General features: G+C 54.1%; 1 protein-coding gene across 1 annotated transcript in view; it reads right to left on the bottom strand.

The window, feature by feature from the left end:
- CCDC40 (coiled-coil domain 40 molecular ruler complex subunit) overlaps positions 1-24,315 on the bottom strand; it is a 48,510-nt gene that overhangs the window by 6,466 nt on the left and 17,729 nt on the right. The window contains exons 8-16 of the mRNA XM_084748166.1: positions 19,198-19,355; positions 18,922-19,044; positions 15,277-15,398; positions 10,140-10,383; positions 9,844-10,026; positions 5,011-5,256; positions 3,957-4,170; positions 1,163-1,332; positions 865-956 (exon numbers count right to left, since the gene is read on the bottom strand). Of these exons, the coding sequence (XP_084604292.1) occupies positions 865-956; positions 1,163-1,332; positions 3,957-4,170; positions 5,011-5,256; positions 9,844-10,026; positions 10,140-10,383; positions 15,277-15,398; positions 18,922-19,044; positions 19,198-19,355 (1,552 nt within the window). The remainder of the gene's footprint in view (positions 1-864; positions 957-1,162; positions 1,333-3,956; positions 4,171-5,010; positions 5,257-9,843; positions 10,027-10,139; positions 10,384-15,276; positions 15,399-18,921; positions 19,045-19,197; positions 19,356-24,315) is intronic.

Below are 24,315 nucleotides of genomic sequence, written 5' to 3'. Positions count from 1 at the left end.
GAAAGAAGGGTTCTCGCTGGACCTAGAGCCAGACCAAGCTCCGTCCTGCTTGGGCTATGGGCACCGCTGGCCTTGCCCAGCTTCTTACATGCGTGCTGGGAACATGAACGCAGGTCCTCGTTGCTTGCACGGCTCCCTCTTCCACTGAGCTATCTCCCTGGTTTGTTTTGGTTTTTTTTCTACTCTTAATACGTTGTCACAGTGTGAAAAGCTTAGCGTTGGGTTTATGTATTACTGCTTTTTTCATAAAACCACTCTCCCTAGGCGTGGTGGTCCTTGCCTTTAATCCCAGCCCATTTGGATCTCTGTGAGTTCCAGGCCAGCCTGGTCTATAAACCAAGTTTCAGGACACCCAGGGCTGTTACACAGAGAGACCCTGTCTCAAAAAACCAAAAAGGGCGGGGGGGGGGGGGAGAAAAAAAAGAAAAAAGAAAACCATTTGCTACCCAGAGGTAACTGGCCTGGCAGGTGGTTGCCACCGAATGTTTTTTTTTTTTTTTAACAGATCCATATGGTGGCTTTCTGTGGTTCTCCTGGGGTCTACAGAGGTGACCTTCAGACACACCCCAGTGGTGCCAATGCTTTTTTTTTTTTAAGATTTATTTATTGATTATGTATACAGTGTTCTTGCCTGCATGTACACCTGCATACCAGAAGAGGGCACCAGATCTCATTATAGATGGTTGTGAGCCACCATGTGGTTGCTGAGAATTGAACTCAGGACCTTTGGAAGAGCAGCCAGTGCTCTTAACCTCGGAGCCATCTCTCCTGCCCAAGATGCCAATGTTTGATGGCCATCCCCACAGGCCCTCGGCAGGCCTGGTAACCTTTAGCACCAGCTCACAGCTGGACCCCCCTACTCACTCTGCCTCCACTAGGCTATTGAGGAGGGTGGTCTTTTCCTCACGGAGCTGTGCCAGCTTTTCCTGCATTTGGATGGTCTCTCTTTCTGCATCCTGTGGGGACCAAGGAGAGCTGTGAGGAAGGCTCAAGGCTGTGGCCCCTGGAGTCCCCTCAGGACTGGCGAGGCCTCAGACCGACAACATCCTGATCCCTCTGCAAGCCACGCTACGGAATCTGTGTGCCTGGAGAGTGCTGGCCCTCCCTCCATCAAACCCTGCAGGAGGGAGGGTGACAGAGGGTGTGAGTGGGCAGTGCCAACCTTCAGCGTGCGCACAAACTCCGTCTCCACCACCAGGCTGCTCTGCTGCAGCTGCTCCAAGTTGCACCGGTTCCTGTCCATCAGCATGTTGAGCTTGGTCAGGTCGTTGTCCAAGTCTTTCATGTGGTGGGTGATCTCCTTCTGTTCCCGCTTCTCCTGCTCGATCTTGTCTGCAGAGGAGGAAGGGCAAGTGGAGGGGTGATGGAAGGGGGTGCTGGGCCCTTCTGCGGCTCCCACTTCCTGCCCTGACTGACTCAGTCTTGTGCCCCTCCATGGAAAGGAGGCTGAGTCTCTTTCTGGACTCTTCTTTTCCAAAGCCTGGTCCCTGGAGGGAATTGCAAGGACTCTATGCTGCAGAGGCACAGGTAGAGAGCAGGGGTGGGTGGGGGCCAGGAGCAGGGGTGGGTGAAGCTCAGATGCTGTAGGTATCTGGGGAGAGCAGGCCCTTTGCCTTCACCACTTGGCCTTAGTGCAGGGTGGGAAGGAGAAAAACAAAGGCTGTTCTTGACTTTCTGATGGGGGGGGGGACAGCTGGGTGCAGGACCCAGGACCCAGTCCTGAGGTCTGCTGGGTCCTTGGCCTTTCCCACACCAGTGTCCTTGGCTGGCTCAGGGCCGGGTCTCTGGGTGTGGTGGCTATCTTTGTCACAGCTGGCCTCATCCATGTCAGGGGCTTTGCATTCTGCCAGCTCTGGACTTCCACACTGCTCTTCCCTGCTGTTGCCAGGCAACCTTTCTGTACTTGACCCTCCCCGGTAGGTGGCCCCATGGAGCCAAAGGCTGAGAAGCAACCCCGTGGCATCTCTGGGAAGTGGGCAGGCACGGTAGCTCCAGACCTCCACACAGCATTTGCGAGAGGGCCTAACCGGACCTCATGGGACCCAGGATGTCCCAGGAGGGTGCTGTGTGTTGGTGGTGACCCAGGAAAGACACCACAGAGGGCCTTGGGTCTCAGATGGAGTGGGTGAGGCTGCTGAGCACGGGGACAACTCTGTGGGACCCACTGCTCTGGAGGCTAAGGGTTTTCACCTGTGCTTCTGAGGTCCATTAGGGGTGGGAACAAAATGCTTGAACTCAGTTAGTGGCAGGGGTTGAGGAGATTAGTTGCATTTGTCTGAGTTCCTTAGACCACAGAGTTCCCTTGAATGAGTGTTTTGTTCTCATCCTCCCCAGAGCTCAAGAGCACAGGTGACCAGGGCATGAACAACTAGATGACTTTAGCATTTTTGTGGTTTGCTTTGCTCTTGCTTTGATACAGGGTCTTACTATGTAGTTCAGGCTAACCTCAAATTTACAGCCTCAGCCCACTGACTGCTGGTATTATAGGTGTGTGGCACCTGGTCTGGTCTGAGATTACAGGTGTGTGGCACCTGGTCTGAGCTGGGATTACAGGTGTGTGGCACCTGGTCTGGGATTACAGGTGTGTGGCACCTGGTCTGAGCTCGGATTACAGGTGTGTGGCACCTGGTCTGGGATTACAGGTGTGTGGCACCTGGTCTGAGCTCGGATTACAGGTGTGTGGCACCTGGTCTGGTCTGAGATTACAGGTGTGTGGCACCTGGTCTGGTCTGGGATAGGCTTCAGGTGTGTGGCACCTGGTCTGGTCTGAGATTACAGGTGTGTGGCACCTGGTCTGAGCTGGGATTACAGGTGTGTGGCACCTGGTCTGGGATTACAGGTGTGTGGCACCTGGTCTGGTCTGAGATTACAGGTGTGTGGCACCTGGTCTGGTCTGGGATAGGCTTCAGGTGTGTGGGACCTGGTCTGGACTGGGATTACAGGTGTGTGGCACCTGGTCTGGTCTGGGATAGGCTTCAGGTGTGTGGGACCTGGTCTGGTCTGGGATAGGCTTCAGGTGTGTGGGACCTGGTCTGGACTGGGATTACAGGTGTGTGGCACCTGGTCTGAGCTGGGATTACAGGTGTGTGGCACCTGGTCTGGTCTGAGATTACAGGTGTGTGGCACCTGGTCTGGTCTGGGATAGGCTTCAGGTGTGTGGGACCTGGTCTGGTCTGGGATAGGCTTCAGGTGTGTGGCACCTAGTCTGGTCTGGGATAGGCTTCAGGTGTGCGGCACCTGGTCTGGACTGGGATTACAGGTGTGTGGCACCTGGTCTGGTCTGGGATTACAGGTGTGTGGCACCTGGTCTGGTCTGGGATAGGCTTCAGGTGTGCAGCACCTGGTCTGGTCTGGGATTACAGGTGTGGGGCACCTGGTCTGGTCTGGGATTACAGGTGTGTGGCACCTGGTCTGGTCTGGGATTACAGGTGTGTGGCACCTGGTCTGGTCTGGGATAGGCTTCAGGTGTGCGGCACCTGGTCTGGTCTGGGATTACAGGTGTGTGGCACCTGGTCTGGTCTGGGATAGGCTTCAGGTGTGCGGCACCTGGTCTGGTCTGGGATTACAGGTGTGCGGCACCTGGTCTGGTCTGGGATTACAGGTGTGTGGCACCTGGTCTGGTCTGGGATAGGCTTCAGGTGTGCGGCACCTGGTCTGGTCTGGGATTACAGGTGTGCGGCACCTGGTCTGGTCTGGGATTACAGGTGTGCGGCACCTGGTCTGGTCTGGGATTACAGGTGTGTGGCACCTGGTCTGGTCTGGGATAGGCTTCAGGTGTGTGGGACCTGGTCTGGACTGGGATTACAGGTGTGTGGCACCTGGTCTGGTCTGGGATTACAGGTGTGTGGCACCTGGTCTGAGCTGGGATTACAGGTGTGCGGCACCTGGTCTGGCAATCTCATGGCTGGAGGAGCTTAGCCCTGCATTGCCCCTTCCCCAGGGCGCCCCAGGCTCACTCTCTATGCGAAGCTTCTTTTGCTCCATGATGTGTAGCTCCTTATTGAGTTGGCCCAGGGACACAAGCTGCTCCTCCCGCTCGTGCGTGACCTGGACCAGCTCCTGCTGCAGTCGCAGCCAGGTCATCTGTGCCTCAGCCACTCCAGAGTTAAGCTCCTCTGACTGCTTCATCAGCCTTTTGATCTCCAGCTCCAGGGGTCCAGCTTCTTCCCCCTGGACGGGATTTAACCACAGTGCAGCGTGAGCCTCGGGATCCATAGGCTTGCTGTGTTTATTATTATTACTTATGTGGGCTGTATACACATGGAGTGTTATTTTGTTCAGATTGGCTCTCGGTGAGACCCTGGACCTCACTGACTGGTCAGACTGGCCGGCCCACAGGCCACAGCAATCCTCCAGTCTGCCTTCCCAGCACTGGGGTTTCAGGCCCCAGCTGCCATGCCTGGCTCTTACTGTGTGTACTGGGGTGAACCCAGGTCCTTATGATCACGGAGCAAGGACTTTGCCGACTGAGCTAGTCACCTCAGGCCATCTTTTGAGGTGGGCTATGGAGAAGCCTGGGTTTAAAGCATCCACTCCAAGGGCTCAGAGCGTCCTCAGGAGTCCCCAGGTACCTCATCTTTTCACAGGCCCTGAGGTCCTAGGTCCTGGAGGGCACTGCCTTTGGCCTGCAAAGAGACTTTGTATACCGTCCTCTGACCCGAGACCGTCAAGGTTTAGGGCTTCTCCGGCACAGGCCCTCCCTGACAGCTTGGTCTATTTTGGGACTTGAAGCCCATAGTGGGTCCTCAGGTTCCGGGTGCCTGGGAGATAGGTAAGACGCGGAGCCCTCAGACTCATTAGACCACTTAACCTAGTGCAGCAGACGGCAGGTCAATCTGTGTGGCTGTGTGCCTCATGAGCCATTAAAATCAAAATGATCCAAAGCACTCAAGCTGAGGCTGCCGGACCACCTGAGCATGCGCAGTGACCACTTCACTAGTGGGATGGGGCGGGGCGGGGCAGGGGAGGGGCCCGCAGGCACGTGGCTCGGAGCCCAGGGCGGAGCCTCACCCCCAGCACGGACACCATCTGCTCCAGCTGCTTGTTGAAGAAGTTGATGAGGCTCTGCTTCCTCTCGATGAGGATGGTGCGCCTGGCGATCTCGCTCTCGCTGTTGGTGATGAGGTCGTTCACCCTCCTCACCTCTTTGTCCAGCTCCGCCAGCGTCTTCTTATGCATGTCTACCTTGCAGTTGGTGTTGGTGATGTCCAGGGTGGCCTGAGCAATGTCGCCGTCAATCTTCGAAAGGTGTGTCACCTGAGGGCACGGAGGGCAATCGGTGTGAGCGGGTTTTTTTCCCCCCTGCCGTGTGAACAGGCTAGACTGCTGGACAGTCTGCACGTGCCCTAGAGAGATCCCTGCGTGCAGTCAGGAGGAAGCTGGCTGGCCCTGGATCCCCAGGACCTCCAAGTGGCCTGCTCGCTCGCCCTGTGGAGATGGCTCTTACTTAAGAAAGCGGGGTGACCCCAGCACACGAGCAGCAGAGGCTCAGTGTGGGCTACAAAAGACACTCTCTGTCTCTCTCTTTCTCAAGAAAGGGGATTGGGGCTAGTATGCTGGGTTTTGTTTGTTTTGCTTTGTCTTTTCGGTTTTTTGAGACAGGGTCTCTCTGTGTAGCCTTGGCTGTCCTGGACTTGCTTTCTCGGCCAGGCTGGCCTCGAACTCAGAGAGATCTGCCTGCCTCTGCCTCCCAAGTGCTGGGATTAAAGGCGTGCGCCACCACACCAGGCTTGTTTGCTTGTTTTGAGACAGGGTTTCTCTGTGTAGCTTTGATGTCCTGGAACTTGCTCTGTAGACCAGGCTGGCCTCCAACTCTGAGATCTGCCTGCTTCTGCCTCCTGACTGGCTCATGTCTTTAATCCCAGCACTTGGGAGGCAGAGGCAGGCGGATCACCGTGAGTTTGAGACCACTCTGGTCTACATATTGAATTCCAGGACAGCCAGGGTTATACAGTAAGACCTTGAAGGGAGGGAGGGGAGAGGAGAAGGGGGGAGAGGAGGGGAGGGTGGAAGAGAGGAGAGAGCAGGCTGTTAGTGCTGGGCACAAATGCAGATGGGGGAGTGATGCATCATGGGAGATTCTGTCGCAAGCTAGCCACCAGAGCTACCTAGAGCCCTACCCTGTCACCGTGTGTCCCTCAGGTGAGCACATGGGGGTCCACAGTGCACTGATCTATGTAGTCTGACAGGATCTTGTCTCATTTTCTTACGTAATTTAAAAAAAAATGTTTTTTTCCAGATAATGTCTCATTGTGTAGACCAGGCCGGCCTCGAACCCACTGCCTCCCAGGTGTTGAGATTTACACTGTGCTCATGCAGAGTACGAGGCCTTCTGCCACCACCCCCTGCGACCTGCGGGAAGCAGCCAGGCCTCCTTGGGGCCCCAGGAGCTCAGCTCTGCCCCTGAGTTTATAATGAGATTCTGTGTTGACACCCTTCCCTCTGTCCCAGCTCCAAATGAACATGACTGCCATCCTCTGATCCTCTTTCCACACAGGCCGATTCTGCCCCACCTGTCACCAGTGCACAGGGCTTCTGAGTATCAGGTGCCCCCTCTCAAGGGCTCTACTTGTGTTGGAAACCATGGTGATAGGCAGCCTAAGGCTCTTACTGCCCCCTGGTGGGAGGAGGTGGTGACAGTATATGGCTACTCCAGGACAGGACAGAGTGGAGACCTGGTGACAGAAGCCCTTAGGGGACAGGTTTGGCCTGTGCAACAATGGGGCCAGGCAGGCTACCTCACACCCACCACACTCCCTAGTGTCTCAGAAGCACCTAGGGCCACCTTCTCTTGCTGCCTGCCCTGCTCCCAGGGAAAGGGCGTTCCAAGGAGATCCAGCTGGCCTCTGCATTAGCTGCTGCCAGCTGCATGCCCTTCCCTTGTACAGTCAGGGTAGAGGTGAGCTCCGTTCTTGCCTGGGTGTGTGTCGAGTTGGAATGTGGGGGATGCTGGACAAGCGTGTCCTGTCAGGAGGCCAGTGACAACAGCGTGTCCACTGTTGACAAGTAGCCCCCATGACAGGAGTGGTGGCTGGCTAGCCCCTGGGCAGGTCCAATCCTCTGCTACCTTAGAGGCGACAAGAGAGACAGCTGACAGCCCAGGGCCCTAGCCAGATGCAGTGTTGAGGCCCCGTTCTCAATGATCTAGAGTCGGGTCTTATCTGGAGATACACCCCTATGTCCCCTGTCTCCCAATTTCCAGGACAGAACCAGAGAGCTTGGGCTGGGATCACACAGCCAAGAACGCAGGGAGTGCATCTGTTGTGGGGCAGTTGACAGGAGTGATGCACATTAGATAGGTCCTGACTCTTCCCACGACTATGTGGTGGTGGAGGTGGAGGAGGTGGTGGAGGTGGTGGAGGTGGTGGAGGTGATGGAGGTGGAGGTGGTGATGGAGGTGGTGAAGGTGATGGAGGTGGTGGAGGTGATGGAGGTGGTGGAGGTGGTGGAGGTGATGGAGGTGATGGAGGTGATGGAGGTGATGGAGGTGGTGGAGGTGATGGAGGTGGAGTTGGTGGTGGAGGTGGTGAAGGTGATGGAGGTGGTGGAGGTGATGGAGGTGGTGGAGGTGATGGAGGTGGTGGAGGTGATGGAGGTGGAGTTGGTGGTGGAGGTGGTGAAGGTGATGGAGGTGGTGGAGGTGATGGAGGTGATGGAGGTGGTGGAGGTGATGGAGGTGGAGTTGGTGGTGGAGGTGGTGGAGGTGGTGGAGGTGATGGAGGTGGTGGAGGTGATGGAGGTGGTGAAGGTGATGGAGGTGGAGTTGGTGGTGGAGGTGATGGAGGTGGTGGAGGTGATGGAGGTGGAGGTGGTGGTGGAGGTGATGGAGGTGGTGGAGGTGGTGGAGGTGGTGGAGTTGGTAGGACAGAGCAGCCCTTCTGAAGGAACATGTCCTCAGCCTGACACAGGCTGCAGTGCTGTGGGGGAGGGGGCGCAGTGTCCTCCTCAGGGTCACCCCAGACAGAGATTCTATCTCCACCCTACTGTGTGCTGGGCATGGTGGTGCACACCGTAATCCCTGCGCTTGGGAGCAGATGCATGCAGAGGGCCTGGAGTCTGATGGACGTGTGTGCTACACAGTGAGTCACAGGCCAGTTGGCTACAGAGTAAGACCAGTCTCAGACCAGTAATGATTTGATTTTCCAAAGAGTCTCCCTGGAGCCAGAGAGATGGCCGTTACAGGTTAGGCTCAAAACCAAAAATTTAAAAGTCTCACAATGCAGCTAGCTGGAAAGAGAGCAAGGCCCTTGAGTGAACTTTCAGCTGCAGGGTGCCCCAGACCTTGGAGATCAAGGGCAGCCTCTTGGGTGGCAGCTTCTGCCCAGGACTGGTGCCTTAGCAGCTTGTCCTCAGAGCCTCAGAGCACAGAGGCTTGCAGACGCTGTCTGTGCAGAGTTGATCAGCACACAGCTTGAGCGTCTGACAAGAGGCTTGGCAGTCATAGTGGGACGCTCTCATGGTGAGGGTCATGGAAAAATGAGGGTTCACGTTGTTGAAGAATGGGTTGTGGCAAGGGCAGATGCCTTGGGTGTTGTCAAGTAAAACGAAAAAAAAAAAAAAACACCAAAAAGACATTCGGTGAGTCCCATACTTAATGCCTGTGCACATTTTGCTCAGCGTCATGGTTCAACAGGAACTAATGAAAATGTAATTGAATGGACCTGAAGCCAGATATTCAACAAGAATGCAATGTTAGTGTGTGTGTGTGCATGTGTGTGTGTGTGTGTGGTGTGTGTGTGTGTGAGTGTGTGTGGTGTGTGCATGTGTGTGTGGTGTGTGTGTGTGGTGTGTGTGTGGTGTGTGTGTGTGTGTGTGCGTGTGTGTGTGTGCGTGTGTGCGCGCGCGCGTGTGTGTGTGTGTGTGTGTGTGGTGTGTGTGTGTGTGCGTGTGTGTGCGTGTGTGCGCGCGCGCGCGCGCGTGTGTGTGTGTGTGTGTGTGTGTGTGGTGTGTGTGCGCGCACGTGTGCATATGTGTGTGTGTTGGAAGGGTTTCCTGGATGGTAGGAACAGTCCTCCTGTGCTCTCTCCCTCCTTCCTCACACCCCACTCCATCCCCATTCCTGAATTCCATTTCCAGGGCCAATCAACTGGCCGTGGTGGCCCAGGCCTATAATTCCAGCACTTACGAGGTGGGGCAGAATGGTCAGACAGTCAAGGTCTCATTCATATATACATGTACATATATATACGTATATATACTCTTACACACGCACACGCGCACACACATGCGCGCACACACACTCACTCACACACACACACACACACATAGATAGTAGTGAGTTTGAGGCTAGCTGGAGGAACATGAGCCCCTGTCTCATGAGCAGTAGCAGGAAAGAGACGAGTGAGGGTCTCTGAGTGGTACAGCTGTTGTCTGGCATGTGCTGGACCCTAGGCTTAACCTCTAGCACTAACCACAGAACCTCAATTAATTAAAATAAACGATAAGCTTGGGTGTTGAGCCACATCTTTAGTTCTGGTACTTGGGAGGCAGAGACAGGCAGATCTCTGTGTCCAAGGCCAACCTAGTCTACACACCAAATTCCAGCACAGGCAGGGCTACACAGAGAAACCCAGTCTCAAAGTCTATAATCCCAGCGCTACGGAGGCAGAGGCAGGTGGATCACTGTGAGTTCTGGGCCAGCCTGGTCTAAAAAGTGAGTCCAGGACAGCCAGGGCTACACAGAGAAACCCTGTCTCAAAAACAAAACAAAACAAAACAAACCCACAAAACAAACAAAAAATGAAAGTGTTGCTTTGATGGCTAGAAACACGGTAATGAGGGGCCATCCCAGACTCCTTTGCTCACACGCCTCAGGCCCTGCCCTGCCTGCTGGGGTCAACCTACCAGGTTGGTGTTTTCCTTCTGCAGCTTCCGAAGGAGCTGCTGGAAGTACTTGGTCATCTTGCTGGAGGTCCCTTGTTCCTGCAGCTTGTCCAGGATGGCGGCGTCCATCTTTTGCCGTAGCTCCTGCTCTTGTTGGACAGCCTGCCGGGCGACCTGGAGTTCGCTCAAGAGGGCCGCATGCTCCTGGGAAGGAAGAGCCAACGTGTAGGATGTGCGCATGCGTAGGGCGTGCCCGTGGATCTCCTCCCAGGGGCTGGCCGAGGGCAGCGGCCTGGGGATGGGGGTCCATGCCTCACCAGATAGCCCTTGTTCAGCATCTCCTCGGTGTCCTGCAGGGCGAGCTGGTAGGTGTTAAACTCGCTCTGCAGGCCCTCCTGCTTGCCTAAGCACTGCGTGGTCATTTTCTGCACCAGGGTGGCTTCTGTCTCTGAGCGATTCAGAAAGCGGGCCAGGTTCTCATTCTTCTCTTCCTCCTTCATGATGGACCGCTTGTAGGCTTCGATCTCGCCGTCTACGGACTTGGCCTGATGCTCGCACTCCCTAAAAAGCCGGAAGAGCGAAGGGCGTCTTGGGCGAGCCGACACGGGAGAAGCGGGCACACGGCTGTCCTCCACTCAGAAGAATCCGACCGAGGGGATCCCACACGCGGAGAAAAACAAATTGGGTGCCAACCCTTAACTGCTATTTGTGTGTGTGTGTGTGTGTGTGTGTGTGTGTGTGTGTGTGTGTGTGTGTGTCTTCTAGTTTGCTATTTTGTTGCTGTGATAAAACCCTGACCGGAAGCAACTTGGGGAGGAGGAAGGGCTTGTTTGGCTGACACCGTTAAAGTGTGAAGGGAGCCAAGGTGGGACCTGGAGGCAGACAGTGGAGCAGAGGCCGTAATGGATACTGCTCACTCAGCCAGCTTCCTCACACAACGCTGGGCCGGCGGGGGAGGTCCACAGTGGACTCAGCCTGCCCGCATCAGTCACTAATCAAGAAACAGACATGCGCAAGGCCGTCTGATAGAAGTAATGCTCCAGCTGAGGATGCGGGAGGCCGCTGTAGTTTATGTCAAATTGACAAAACCCAATAGAGCAGTATGTCTTCCTGAGTCACTTTCCGCCTATTTAAAACAACAACAACAACAAAAACGTATTACGAGCCGGGCGTGGTGGCACATGCCTTTAATCCAAGTACTCGGGAGGCAGAGGCAGGCGAATCGCTGTGAGTTCAAGGCCAGCCTGGTCTACAAAGCGGGTCCAGGACAGCCCAGGCTACACAGAGAAACCCTATCTCGAAAAACCAACAAAAAAACCCAACCAAACAAAACAAAAACAACAACAACAAAAAACGTATTATCGGTGTCTGTGTGTGTGCACGCACGCGCTAGTGCATGCGTGTCAAAGCGTGTCACGACACATGTGTGGAGGTCAGAGGACAACTTGTATCTTTTTCTACTGAGGCATATCTGTGGTCTAAATGTGTGGCCTGGGCTAGTTTCAACCTTGTGATCCTCCTGCCTCTGGCTCTTCAGCATTTCCAATCAGTACTTGCCACTACAGCTGGCTTGCATTTTGTATGAAAAACTAAAAACCTTGAGTTTTGGTACAGGGTCGGGCGTGCACGCCACAGCATGTATACAGATCAGAAGACAGCCTCTGGGGAGTCATTGCTCTCTTCAGCCATGTGGGGCTTGGGGACTGAACTTGAACCATCAGACTTGGTAGCACGCGTCTTTTACCCCTCTAAGCCATCTTATTGGCCCCACCTTAATGTTTGAGACAGGGTCTCTCACTGAATTTGGAGTTCAGTGACATGGCTAGGCTGGTTGGCCAGGGAGCCCCATCTCCCCAGTCCTGGAAGATAAGTGGCACCCTCAGCTGGCGAGGCGGCTCGAGGTCAAGAGCACTGGCTGCCCCTTCCAGAGGACTCAGGCTCCATTCTCAGCACCCACATGGTGGCTCACAACCATCCATAACTCCGGTGCCAGGGGATCCGATGTCTTCTGGCCTTTGTGCATAGTGCATGTATGTGTGCTGCACATACATACATAAATACATACATACATGTAGGCAAAACACCTATGATAAATAGGTGTGGTAGCACACATCTTTTTTTAAAGATTTATTATTTTTTTAAATGTGTTTATTATTTATACAGTGGTCTACATGTACATCTGCAGGTGAGAAGAGGGCATCAGGTTACATTATAGATGATTGTGAGCCACCATGTGGTTGCTGGGAATTGAACTCAGGACCTTTGGAAGAGCAGTTGGTGCTCTTAACCTCTGAGCCATCTCTCCAGCCCCAAGATTTATTTATTTCTTATTAGTACATATAACAAGTGCTCTGCCTGCATATACCCCTGCGCACCAGAAGAGGGCATCAGATCACATTATAGATGGTTGTGAGCCACCATGTGGTTGCTGGGAATTGAACTCATGACCCCTGGAAGAGCAATCAGTGCTCTTCGCCTCTGAGCCATCTCTCCAGCCCCGGCACACATCTTTAATCCCAGCCCTCAAGAAGCAGTGGATTTCTGAGCCTGAGGCCAGCCTGGTCTACATAACGAGCTCCAGGATAGCCAGGGCCACACAGAGAGACCCTGTCTCAGAAACCCTGGTGCCTGGCTTTCTTATATGGGCTCTGGGGGACTGAACCTGGGTCATTTGTGCTTGTATAGCACCTACTAACCAAGGCATCTCTCTGGCTCCAGACAGTTATTTCCTAATGTATTAACAGGACTGTTGTTGGAACCTGTTGAGAATCAAAGTTTACAAGTCTTGGCTGTTGTGAAAGGACATGGATGAGATATGGATAAAGAGATGGGGAGGAGGAGCTGGAGAGATGGCTCAGAGGTTAAGAGCGCTGGCTGCGCTTCCAAAGGTCCTAAGTTCAATTCCCAGCAACCACATATGGCTTATAACCATCTATAATGAGATCTGGTGCCTTCTTCTGACAGGCATGCCGAACACTTTATACATAATAAATAAATAAGTCTTAAAAAAAAAAAAGAGAGAGACGGGGAGGAATCCAAGGGCCGGGTACTCCCGGGAAAGTCACCTGCCTGGCACGGTGATGCTCCCTGCTCTAGACAGCTCACGCCGTGGCTGGGGTCCCCCCAGTGTAACTTCTTTGTCCCCCATGGCACACAGCCACGGGGGTGGGGGGGAGCTCACAATTAACCTTAAGTTTAAAAAACACAGATACTGAGCCTGGCTTGGTGGTACAGACCTGTCACCCCAGTTACTCCTTGTCTCAAAAGTGGCCTTGTGTAGTGGCACGCACACACAACCCAGGAGGCAGAAGCAGGTTGGGTGCACTTTTAAGGTCAGCCGGGTCTACAGAGTGAGGGCTGCCTCAGCAAAGACAGACAGACAAAAGAGGGTTTCTGATGGAACTCAGTGGTAGAGTACTTGTCTAGCGTGCAGGAAGCACTGGACCCCACGTGCACAGCCACTAAACAAGCAACCCTCTTAACGATCATATCCTGGACACAGAAGTTGGATTTATTTGTGTGTAAAACTTTCCCCCTTCATCCTGAGAATTCGACCGGCAGTGACTTTCCCTTCTTATTTAAGACAAAAATTTTGAGAGCCCTGCTATGTGGTCCCGGCTGGGCTAGAACTCACTATGTGTGTAACACGCTGACCTTGAACTCACCACCACGCCTGGCCAGAATTCCTTTAAAATCTTCTGGGCGCAGCTGTAGAGAGCAGTCCTCATGACATTTTGGTGTCCTGCCAGGCAGGCTCATAGTGTTTTTGTTTGTTTGTTTGTTTCTGTCACTTATGGAAACAGACTCTCACTATGATGCACAGGTTGGCCTTGGATTCCTAGGCCCAAGGGATCCTGTCAAAAGATGACCCCCGCCCCCAGCTTTGGGGCTTCGGCATGTTGGTTATAGCTGGAGGCAGAGGCTCATTTAATTAGTTACATGTACAAGTGTGCACATATGTTGCTGAAATTGTCACTCGTCATTCCTTGAGTGCGTATTTTAAAACATGGAGTATTGGCAGGGTGTGGTGATGCACACCTTTAATCCCAGCACTCGACAGGCAGAGGCAGGTGGATCTCTGAGTTTGAACAATCCCAGCCTGGACTACAGAGCGAGTTCCAGGGCAGCAAGGGCAATGGGGGCAGGGGGGCGGCTGTCTCAAAAACAAGCAAGCAAAAACACAAAATATGAGATATTTACTTTCCCCATAGTCTAACTAGTTTGATCTTAACAGGTGACAACATGCCAGGGGCTTCGAGGAGCCACTGGAGGTGTGTGACCATCACAGTCCTTGCACCGCCTACGAAGGTGTGTACTTTGGAAGCCAGAAGCTCCTTCCTTGATACTAAGACGGAAAAGTTGCACAGCCCCTAGCAGAGTCAGAACAAGCCCAGACTCTGTCTACACAGCAGCCCAAAGTCATGAAGTGTGGCCACCCCCTGCCCCAGCGCCTGGACGGGAGGCATCCTGGAGCCTCACAGCAAACACTGAGTGGTTTGGGGGCTGCTCAGGTGATTCAAGGGTAGTGACGGAAGGCACAGGATAGCATACTGTGCTGTAAGGCAGGAGAGGCAGACATGTGCATCCATGCCCTGGTGGGGGGGGGGGCGGTACATGGACACCTGAGGCTGTGCTCAGGAGGACACTCAGGCTAAAGGTTGGAAGGAGGAGGCAGCTTTCCGGTGCTTCTAATCAAGGTGCTGTTGTTTCCTCAAAACATTCACTTTCAAAAGAGACAAGAAGGGTATAGCCACCCTAGGTGGGGATGACTGGGGGACAAGGCAAAGGGGGGCTATTTACACAGAACACACGGGGTTCCAGATGTGCAAGAGAGCTAAAAAAAAATGAGACTGCCACTGAGGTAGCACCTTCACCCGGGGAAAGCTGAGGCCTCGCACAGGGCTCAGGTCATCATCAGCCTTGCACGGTGTTCAGTCTCCTGGAGTTCTAAGGTGGTATTGAGCTGCCTGGTGTGGGCACTGGGAACTGAACTTAGATATTCTGGAAGAATAACACGCTCTCTTAACTTTTGAGCCATCTTCCAGCACTCAGCACCTAGTAAGGCAGCAGCAGTGACTCTCCAGCATGGATCAAGCCTCTGTGGGGGCTACACAGGAGCCAGGAGCCCCTCATGTGTGTGATGCTGGCTGTGATCCCCCTTCGTGGGAACTTCAACAGGACTTTGGCTGGACCACAGCCCTAGGGCAGAACAACCCAGAACAACCGGGGAAGGGGCTGCCGGTTCCCTGCTTGGATGCGAAACTGCTGATCAAAGAGACACCTTTGTCTCCCACAGATAAGTGACTCTTTCTGATAAGCTGCCTGGAAACCTGACCTGAGGGCTCGGCTTCTCCCAGTCCTGGTGACACTGGAGGAGTGGTCCCGCTGGTCACTCTCCCGCCACAGCATCTTTGGACCACGGTCTCCCTGGCAGCCCGTCCTGGGGGGCGGTACCTGAGTGCATCCAGCACGGTCCTGTACGCCTCATTCCGGTGTTTCATGCCCACTAGGCTGGTTGTCCACTGCTGCAAGATACGCTTCTTCTCCACGGCAATGGTGTCGATCTCTGTGATGGCCTGAATGGCGGGTGAGACACAGACACAGTGGGAAACGACGGGAGCCACCGTCTGCAGCCTGCCTCTCCTCCCAAGTTCACCTCGACGTTTACTTTCTTCTTCTTTTGTTTGTTTGTTTGGAGACAGGATTTCTCTGTGTAAGCCTGGCCAGCCTGGAATTCACTGTGTAGACAAGGCTGGCCTCTAAATCAGAGATGCCTTCTCTGCTGAAATGAAAGGTGTCCGCCAGCATTCCTGGCCCTTTAACAAATCAGCAGAGGGGCAGCAGGGTACGGAACACAGCTTGAAGAGGCCTGGGCCCGCCAAGGGGCCTGTGGGCAGTTTCTGGGGCTCAGTGCTGGGAGCTGAGGAGAGGGACTCTGTCAGGTAGAAGAGGACGCCCACTCCTCACTGATGCCAAGGTAGGACCTAGTGACTGTCACGGATGGGGCTGGGGTCATTCAGGCAGGGGGGCTCCACAGGGCCCACACCTCTGCCCCCGATGGACTCTTGCCCAGGCCAGGCATCTGGCTTGCAAGAGTGCGCCTCCCTCTGGTGGGGACCAGGATGTAGAGCTAGCCTTCAGGTGGGGAAGGAGGTCCAGAGGGAGGATCCTGTGGAGGCCAGGGGGCATCCTAAGGTGTCAGGAGCCGTCCACCTGTTTTTAAGGCAGCCTGGAACTCTCTGATTAGTCTAAGCAGTCTGACCAGCAAGCCTCCCCAGCAGTGAGATTGCACGCGTGCCGCTACGTAGCCAGACTTTTATATGAGTGCGGGGGATCGAATTCAAATCCTCAGGCTTGTGCGGCATAGCATTTCATTGCCTCGACGATCTCTCCTGGCCACAGTCTGGCATTTTAAACACACACACACACACACACACACACACACACACACACACACACACACACCTGCTGTGTGCACACCTCGTACTCACTACTTTGAAATGAAGATCCAACAGTGGACCGGCTAAGGGGTCTGGATTGACGCCCTGACAGTCACCAGGGGGGTCGGGCATCCCTTTGGGTCGTCCTTGGCAGTGACCTGCCTTTAACCACTTCCCAGCTCCTCACTGGTTCACCTGAACAGCCACCAGGTGCGTGGCTGCGGGCCTGCCAATGTCTGTCTGCTGACAAGAACTGGACAGACCTCGGGACTCTGCTGAGGACAGGGGCAAAGGTGCCAGTCAGCGAGCCAAGGAAGGGAGGAGCCCTGATGGGTGAGTCCAAAGTCGTCGTCAGCTACAGGGCAAGTTTGAGGCCAACTGAGGCACATAAGACCCTGTCTCAAAGAAAAAGCAAAATCCATAAAGGGAAGTATGAGAGTCTGGGTTGGACGGGTCATAAGACCCTAATGGATTAAGCAGGGCCACCAAGAGAAGGTGGCGACGTGGGTGGGTGGGGGGAGGTCACCTGCTATCCTAGAGCAACACCCACAGGCATTTCTCCCTGGCCGAGGACCCTTGTCACAAGCCTGCTGTGCTCTGGACCAACTTATCCCTTCCAATTCTCCTTGGAGGAAGTCCCCTTGGGGAGGAGCCAGGCGGGCTCTAAGAGGCCATTAAGACCTGTCCTCTGGGTGATTTGTGAACTAACGGGGATTTTCCCTATAGAACTCTGCTTGGCTTGGTCATACTCTCTCCCTATTCTCACCTCAGACTTTGCCAGCAAGCAGGCCAGGCCAGCTCCAGACGTGACCCGCCCTTGTACTAGACCATGAGCCAAGGACGGCTTCCAAGGCTGTACCACTGCGCTATCCCGGTTTGTCAGCGGCTGTACAGCGGGGTGGGGGTGGGGTGTGGGGTGGGGCGAGGAGGGGTCCTGTCCTCTTTTCCCTCTGCCGGTGACTGTGCTTTGTGTGGCCTGCCACCTCCTGACCCTCCCATCTCTACAGATCCTGCACCTTTTCTCTGAGGCAGCGTCTTGTGCGCCTGGGTTCCGTGTGGCAGAGAGTGAGCTTCAACTCCAGACAGCCCTGTGTCTGTCTTCCAAAGGTTGGAATTACGGTATGCAGTGCATGCTGGGCGAACGCTCTGCCAACGGAGCTGCACACCCAGCCCCACCTGGTGCAGTGTACACAAAGGCCTCCGAGGCCCAGGGCTAGGGATGCATTTCTCCTGTTTCTTCTGGCAACTCTCCCTCAGTGCCCCTCCCACCACCACTCTTAGTGTTATTCTGAATTTTGGGTGTTCTGCCTGTCTGTGCGTTGCCTGTGTGCCTAGTGCCCAGAGAGGCCAGAAAAGGGCACTGGATCCCCTGGGACTAGAGTTAGAGATGGTCATGGGCCACCGTGTGGGCTCCGGCAATGAGCCGGGGTCTTCTGGAAGGTCAGCCAGCATTCTTAACCACGGAGCCATGGGCCCAGTGTGCCTCCTTCTTAGGCCTCTGAGCCCACGTGGTATTTACTTTAGTAGTTGGTGAGGGGAAAGATTTAAACTTTTCTCCAAGTGGTTAACGGAGGGCCCCAGAGCCACAGAGCACCGCTCCATCCGCAGCTAGGTTTGGTGCTGATGGGGCTGCCTGGGGATCTCTGGAGTGCCGCGGCTTGCCCGGCTGTTCTTAAGTCTAGGAGCACCTTGCAGCACAGTGCCTGTAGCCTTGTGGTATGTGTGCGCTCTATCCTGGCTTGGCAGGGACCCTTTCATCTCTAGGAAGCCTTTGGTTCTGGTCAAACCCGATAGCTGGACTTTTCCCTTCCCTTCCCTTCTTTTCCCTCCTTTCCTTGCCTTCCGCTCCCTTTTCCCTCTGCTCCTCTTCCCTTCCTTCCCTCCCCCGCCCTGCCCTTCCCTTCCCTCCCGTCCCTTCCCTTCTCTCCCCTCCCCTTCCGTTCCCTTCCCTTCCCTGCCCTTCTTTCCCTCCCCTCCTCTCCCTTGGAGATTCCCATATAAACTCAAGATTAAAGACGACAGGTTTGCTTGGACCTTTGGATTGGAACACACAGGTTTGATGAGCTGGGCTCACAGGCTGGAGCAGGCGGGAGGACTGTCCCAGTGAGTCACCTCTTCTGCCCCCTTTTACAGCCTGCCTTCCCGCCTGTGCCGCCCACACACTGTGAAATGTGGGTGGCTGACACTCAGGTGGGGTGCTGCCTCTGCTCCTGGTTGCAGGCCCCAGGATATTCCTTGGTAACTGTGACTCTGGGGTGGCCTGCAGCAGCTTCTCCATTGTCCCTTCTACCTGGGAACAATGCTGCCTATGCTGCTGACAACTGTCACCGAGACTTCAGTCCCCTAAGGAAGAGGCCACACCGGAACTACGTGGTGTCATGAGTACAGGAGAGGATAGCACATCTGACTTCCTTGCAGGCCCTGCTACCCACCCACTGACCACCAACCAGATGTCTCTCCTGGGCTCAGTGGCAACAGCCAGCTGTTCTCAGATGCGGGAGACACGCAGATGTGCAAGCCCCTTAGTGACTAGCTGCAGGCACCGCTGGTGGCAGTGACTTACAGACTGGTGCTGTCCGGTTGAACCTGCCAGGCCAGGTGTAGGTGAAGGGGAGCGTGGCTTCTGCTCCAGAGCTGGCTTCGGAGGGGGTGCTCTTACCTCACTCACTGCTTTCCTGAGAACCCGAGTGTCCTCAGCCTGGGACAAGCACTGAGCCTCAAACAGGCAGATGCTTTCTTCCAGCTGGTGTGCCCTTTCAGTGAGCTGATCCACGAACAGGTCCTGAGGAAAAAGACAGGGATGGTAAGGAGCTGTCCACAGTGGAGGCTGATTCTCCACCAGCGTGGTGAGGCCAAGCACCTCCCTGCAGCCGGCAAAGCTTCTGTAGCGACGAGCTATGTACTGGCTTACAGGAATACCTGCTTACAGGAATACCTGCTTCTTCTTCTCCATCTCCGCACGGATCTTCTCATTCTCTGTCTTGTTCACCACCTGCTTCATCACTTGGATGTCATCACGCAGGTCCTGGTCTATGTTCTGCATGTAGAAGAGGTGCAGAGCCAGGCTGTCCAACTCGGTCTGCAGGGCCGCCACTGTGGGGAAGGGAGCCGGTCAGCAAGTCCACCCTCGGGCCTGGGACCCTCGGCTCTCCATCTTGGTCTGCAGGGCCGCCACTGTGGGGAAGGGAGCCGGTCAGCAAGTCCACCCTCGGCACCGCATCCTGCACGTGGCCCTCCTTCAAGGAGAAACTGGAGACTCCTGTGACCCCGGCTGCCTGGAACCAGCTATGTGGATCGGGCTGCTTGGGACTTGCAGGGATTCCTGCTTCTGCCTCCCAAGTGCTGGGATTAAAGTTCTGTGGCACCAAGCTTGGATGGAGTCTCATCATTTTTTATTTTTGAGAGAGTCTTTTTGTATCCCAGGCTGGTTCTCAAACTACTGGCTTTGCCTCCACCATGTTCCCAATGCTAGGATTTATAGGCATGTACCACTACATCTAGACTAGGGATTACCTCTGCGTGAGTATGTGTGTGTGTGTGTGTGTGTGTGTGTGTGTGTGTGCGCCTCTGCGTGAGTGTGTGTGTACCCACATGTGTTCACTTGTAGAGAAGTTAGAGGTAGAGACCAGTTGTTTTCCCCATCTCTCTCTACCTTACTTGCTTTTTATTTTTTTTCTTCTTCTCCCCTGCATCCCCTGCTCCTTCATATGCATGGATGATATGTCTGCATGCATGTGTGTGTGCCTGTGTGTGTGTGTGTGCCTGTGTGTGTATGTGTATGCCTCTGTGTATGTGCCTCTGTGTGTGTGTGTGCGTGCCTGTGTGTGTGGCGTGTGTGTGTGTGTGTGTGTGTGTGTGCCACATGCATGCCTTGTGCCCTCATAGAGTACAAGAGGACACCAGGTTCCCTAATACTGGATTCACAGATGGTTGTGAGTTGTCATGTGGGTGAAGAATTGCCAGTGCTTTTTTTTTTTTCCATTTTTTCTTTCTGGTTTGTTTTTCCGAGACAGGGTTTCTCTGTGCCTCCTTGGCTGTCCTGGACTCACTCTGTAGACCAGGCTGGCCTCAAACTCACCGAGCTCTGCCTGCTTCCTCCTCCCTGAGTGCTGGGATTGCAGGCGTGAGCGACCACTGCTTGACACAGGCAGGTTCTCTTAACTGCTCAGCAGTCTCTTAGTCCCTGCCTTATTGCTTGAGGAGATCACTCACAGCAGCTGGAGCTGACAGATTTGGCAAGACTAGCCGGCCAGCAAGCCCTCAGGATGTCCTTGTCTCTCCCATCTAGACCCCACTGTGCCCGGCTTCTTAGGTGGCACCCAGTACCCAGACTCAGATCCTCAAGCTTGAACAGACTGCGCCTCACCCCTGAGCTGTATCCTCAGCCTCAGCGTGGTGCATAAACTATAAAGGCCAAAGGATTCCTAACAATCAGAGGGCAGAAAGGAGCAAGACTGCACTCAGACATGGAGGTGCAGCTTGGCCATCCCAGCACTCAGGAAGCAGAGGCAGGAGAGTCACAGGATCTAGGACAGACAGAGCAACATAGTGAGACCATGTCTCAAGCATGTACAGACCCATGCTGGTGAGGCTAGGGACGGCGGCTGCCCTCAGAGAGAGAGCCTCCTGGGGGCACAAACCACGTCGCTCACAGTTCAGTGGATCTCCTTAACAAAACTGACAGGGGACTGCTGTGAGGCTGGGGAGATGAGGTACTGAGGAAGCTACACTCCCGTCAGCAGTGGTTCAGCTCAGCCGTAAGCACCTGCCCAACGTGTGCATGGCCCCGGCTCCACCCCCAGCACTGCAAACATAAATAAGAAAAGAGCCATGGGGTCATAAATAATAAACTAATAAATAACCTCTGATGAGTAAGTACAATTTATCAGCGGTTAGGAGCACTCACTGCTCTGGCAGAGACCCTGGGTCCAGTTGCGCCCAGCACCACAATGGCAGGTCACAGCCACCCCTAACTCCAAGCCTAATGCCTTTTTCTCACCTATGTGAGCTTCTGGTATGTACACGGTGCACGTACATACATACAGGCAAGACACTCATTCGCAAGGCAAGCTCAGTGCACTTAGGGGGCAGAGGCAGGCAGATTTCCACTCACTTGAGGCCATCCAGATCTACCTAGTGAATTCCAGGCCAGCCAAAGCTACATGGTGAGACCCTGTCTGAAAACAAAACAAAACAAAACAAAACAAAAAACCACACCCATACTCATAAAATAGAAACAAATATTCAAAAATAAGAAAAAGTGAATAGATAGCTAGGAGACAGACAGACAGACAGACGGATGGACGGATGGTAAATAGATAGAAGATGTGGGCAGGAGCCCAGAACGTTGCCTGTTCAAATGATGGGTCTACACAGAAAGCTGACCTGCACGTCAGTTGTTGGGTAAAGACTGTGTTGGACTCAGGTATCCTCAAAGGGCGCAGTTTAAGCTTGAGGATGAAGAAAGTCTTAAAATACAAGATGGAGCCGGGCATGGTAGCACACGCCTTTAATCCCAGCACTTGGGAGGCAGAGGCAGGCGGATTGTTGTGAGTTCAAGGCCAGCCTGGTCTACAAAGTGAGCCCAGGACAGCCAGGGCTGTTATACAGAGAAACCCTGTCTCGAAAAACCAAAGCCAAACCAAACCAAACCAAACCAAACCAAGCCAAACCAAACCAAGCAACCAACCAAACAAAACCTCCAAAAAAAAAAAAAAAAAACCAAAAAACAAGATGAAAAACCCTAGTGCACTGGAGCACGCCCTGGAAGGGAAGGTGGGAGGGAGCCCAGGAAGGAGAGAGCCAGGCTGGAGTTGGTTTGAGGTGCTTTCTGCCTCCCTCCCTCTCTCTCTCTCCTTCTCTCTCTCTCTGCACAACCAGGGGTCATCTGGCTGCTGGGGTTTTCTCTGTGGCGGCTTTTAGTCATTTGCTTGCCAAGAGCCTGTTCTTCTACATCTGGGGCTTTGCCTCTGCTGAGCTCTGTGGGCCCATGCGTCACAGCTGTCAGTGTGAAAGCTTTTCATCTGTGATGTCTTAAAGCATTTTGGCTGCTCTCCCTATCCTGTCTCCTGTCCGCCTAACACACGTGTGAGGTCACTCAAAGGAGCTCAGAGTTCGTGGGTTCCCCTGCCTCTGTCTGATTTATTTGGGGCAATTTCTGTGTAAGTACCTCGTGCTAACCGACTGCACCACCGGAACATGCTTTGGGATCACTTGAGTCCAGGAGTTCTGGGCTGCAGGTGTCTGCACTAAGTCAGCATCAATATGGTGACCTCTCGGGAGCTGGGGTGGGGGGTGATGCCACCAGGTTGCCTAAGGGGTGAACCGGCCCAGGATGAACCGTTTCAACCCTCACTTAGGAGTTGTTTCTCCAAGTGGAAAAGGTGGGTGGAGGCCGTGCCCTGGGGGTAAGTGCTGCCTGACTACACCTTCGTCTGAGCACAAGGCCTTTAGAGAGGTTAACAAGACTGGGTGTGGTCACTGTGGTGGTCCTTGGCTCTAGGACACAGAGGGATGGCCACAGGGGGACACAGGGAGAAAACTCTGTTCACTACAGATGTGAAGGGCCTGGGAGGACCCAGCCCTGCTAGGAGCTCAGAGTGGGGACTGAAGCAGGCTACCTCTCGCTCCCACCTGAGTGAGCAAGGGTATGTATCACACACTTCCTGAGTGTGCCAAGGTCACCTTATCTTTCCCACGTGAGTAACTGAGTCAATACTTTAATTATTCTTCTACATTTTTATCCCTTCAAGTGTTAGTGAGCATGAGTTGATTTCACAGTATAACTGCCCTGAAGCTGGTTTCCGGCTTGGGAGCACTTGCTCATCTCCCCAGTGCTGGTCTCTTGCTGGCCGGCTCATGAAAGTGACGAGAGTGCCCTGTGTCCTCAAAACGTGAATTCTTGCACAACTCCCACGCCGTGGCCCTCAGTGTTACTCTATAGTCTATTATATGGCAAAGGGAAGATAAAGGTGTGGTCAGCCTTTGCCGAGAGAGAAGCACATGTGAGCCTTCGCAGATGGGAGCGCGATGCTCCTTCTGGTCCTGAGGCTGTGAGGCCTCACAGCAGGGCATGCTCCAGGGCCTACAACCATGGCGAGTGGGGCCTTCCGTTTCAATGCCACCCTCTTCCTTTGATGTTTGCTCTTGACTTGGAGGTAAGTAGGGAGAGGTCCCCCTAAAATACAATGGCCAGAAACCCAGTCCCTAGTGCAGCAGGGAGGACGATGGGATGTGCCCAGGTGACATGCCTTCCCCCTGGCTGTGACGGGCTAGTGTGAGTGCCAGAAAACTCCAGCCTGCAGCTGCCTTTCTCTCACCCTCCCTCCTTCTCTCTGCCCTTCAGCCATTAGATGGCATATCACTAGGCATATGCTGGCCCCTCCATATTGGATACCTTGTTTTCCAGTCTGGCATGACAGGCCGTCTGTGGAGGGCTTACCTGGTGCGCAGGAAGACCCGTGGGTTTGATCCCCGGCACTGCATACAGCGGGTGTGGTGGCACACGCATGTAATACCAGCACGGAGGCGATGGGAGCAGGAGGATCAGAAGTTCAAGATCACCCCCCCCCATAACAAAGCTGAGACCTGCCTGAGCCTGCCTGAGCTACATGACACACTGCTTCCAAAAATAGTAAAAATAAATAACAATAACAACAAAATCCTGTTCGTTACCAGTGTCCCAGCGGATTCTGTTATGGAAACGGCCAGACAGAAGGAAAAGCCCAGCAGTATCCTCACCTGCATTCCTCAGGGTTTGAAATACATGTTCTAGAACAGGCACCAGGCATTACCACCTGCTTTGTCTTGTTCACTTGCAGAAGGTTTTTCTATTATATTAGTAACAGAGTTGCCAAAGAACGTTTCAAACAGGAAACATCCAAAGAATGTGGACTGCTGGCCCCAGGTGAGAGGGCAGCTGCTCACAGCCCACTCTCTGCTCCACGCTGCGGTGAGGGGGGGCGTGGCTTCAGTGGGGACCCTGCTTATGACGTGCACAAGTGCGGCCCATCTCACGCGATCCCGGGCTACCTAGTTTCCTCTCAGCTGTCCC

Source organism: Acomys minous (genome assembly GCF_964271855.1).
Source record: "Acomys minous genome assembly, chromosome: 12".
NCBI lineage: Eukaryota > Metazoa > Chordata > Mammalia > Rodentia > Muridae > Acomys > Acomys minous.
The sequence above is the reverse complement of the archived record's forward strand: the minus strand, read 5'-3'. Positions and strand labels throughout refer to the sequence as shown.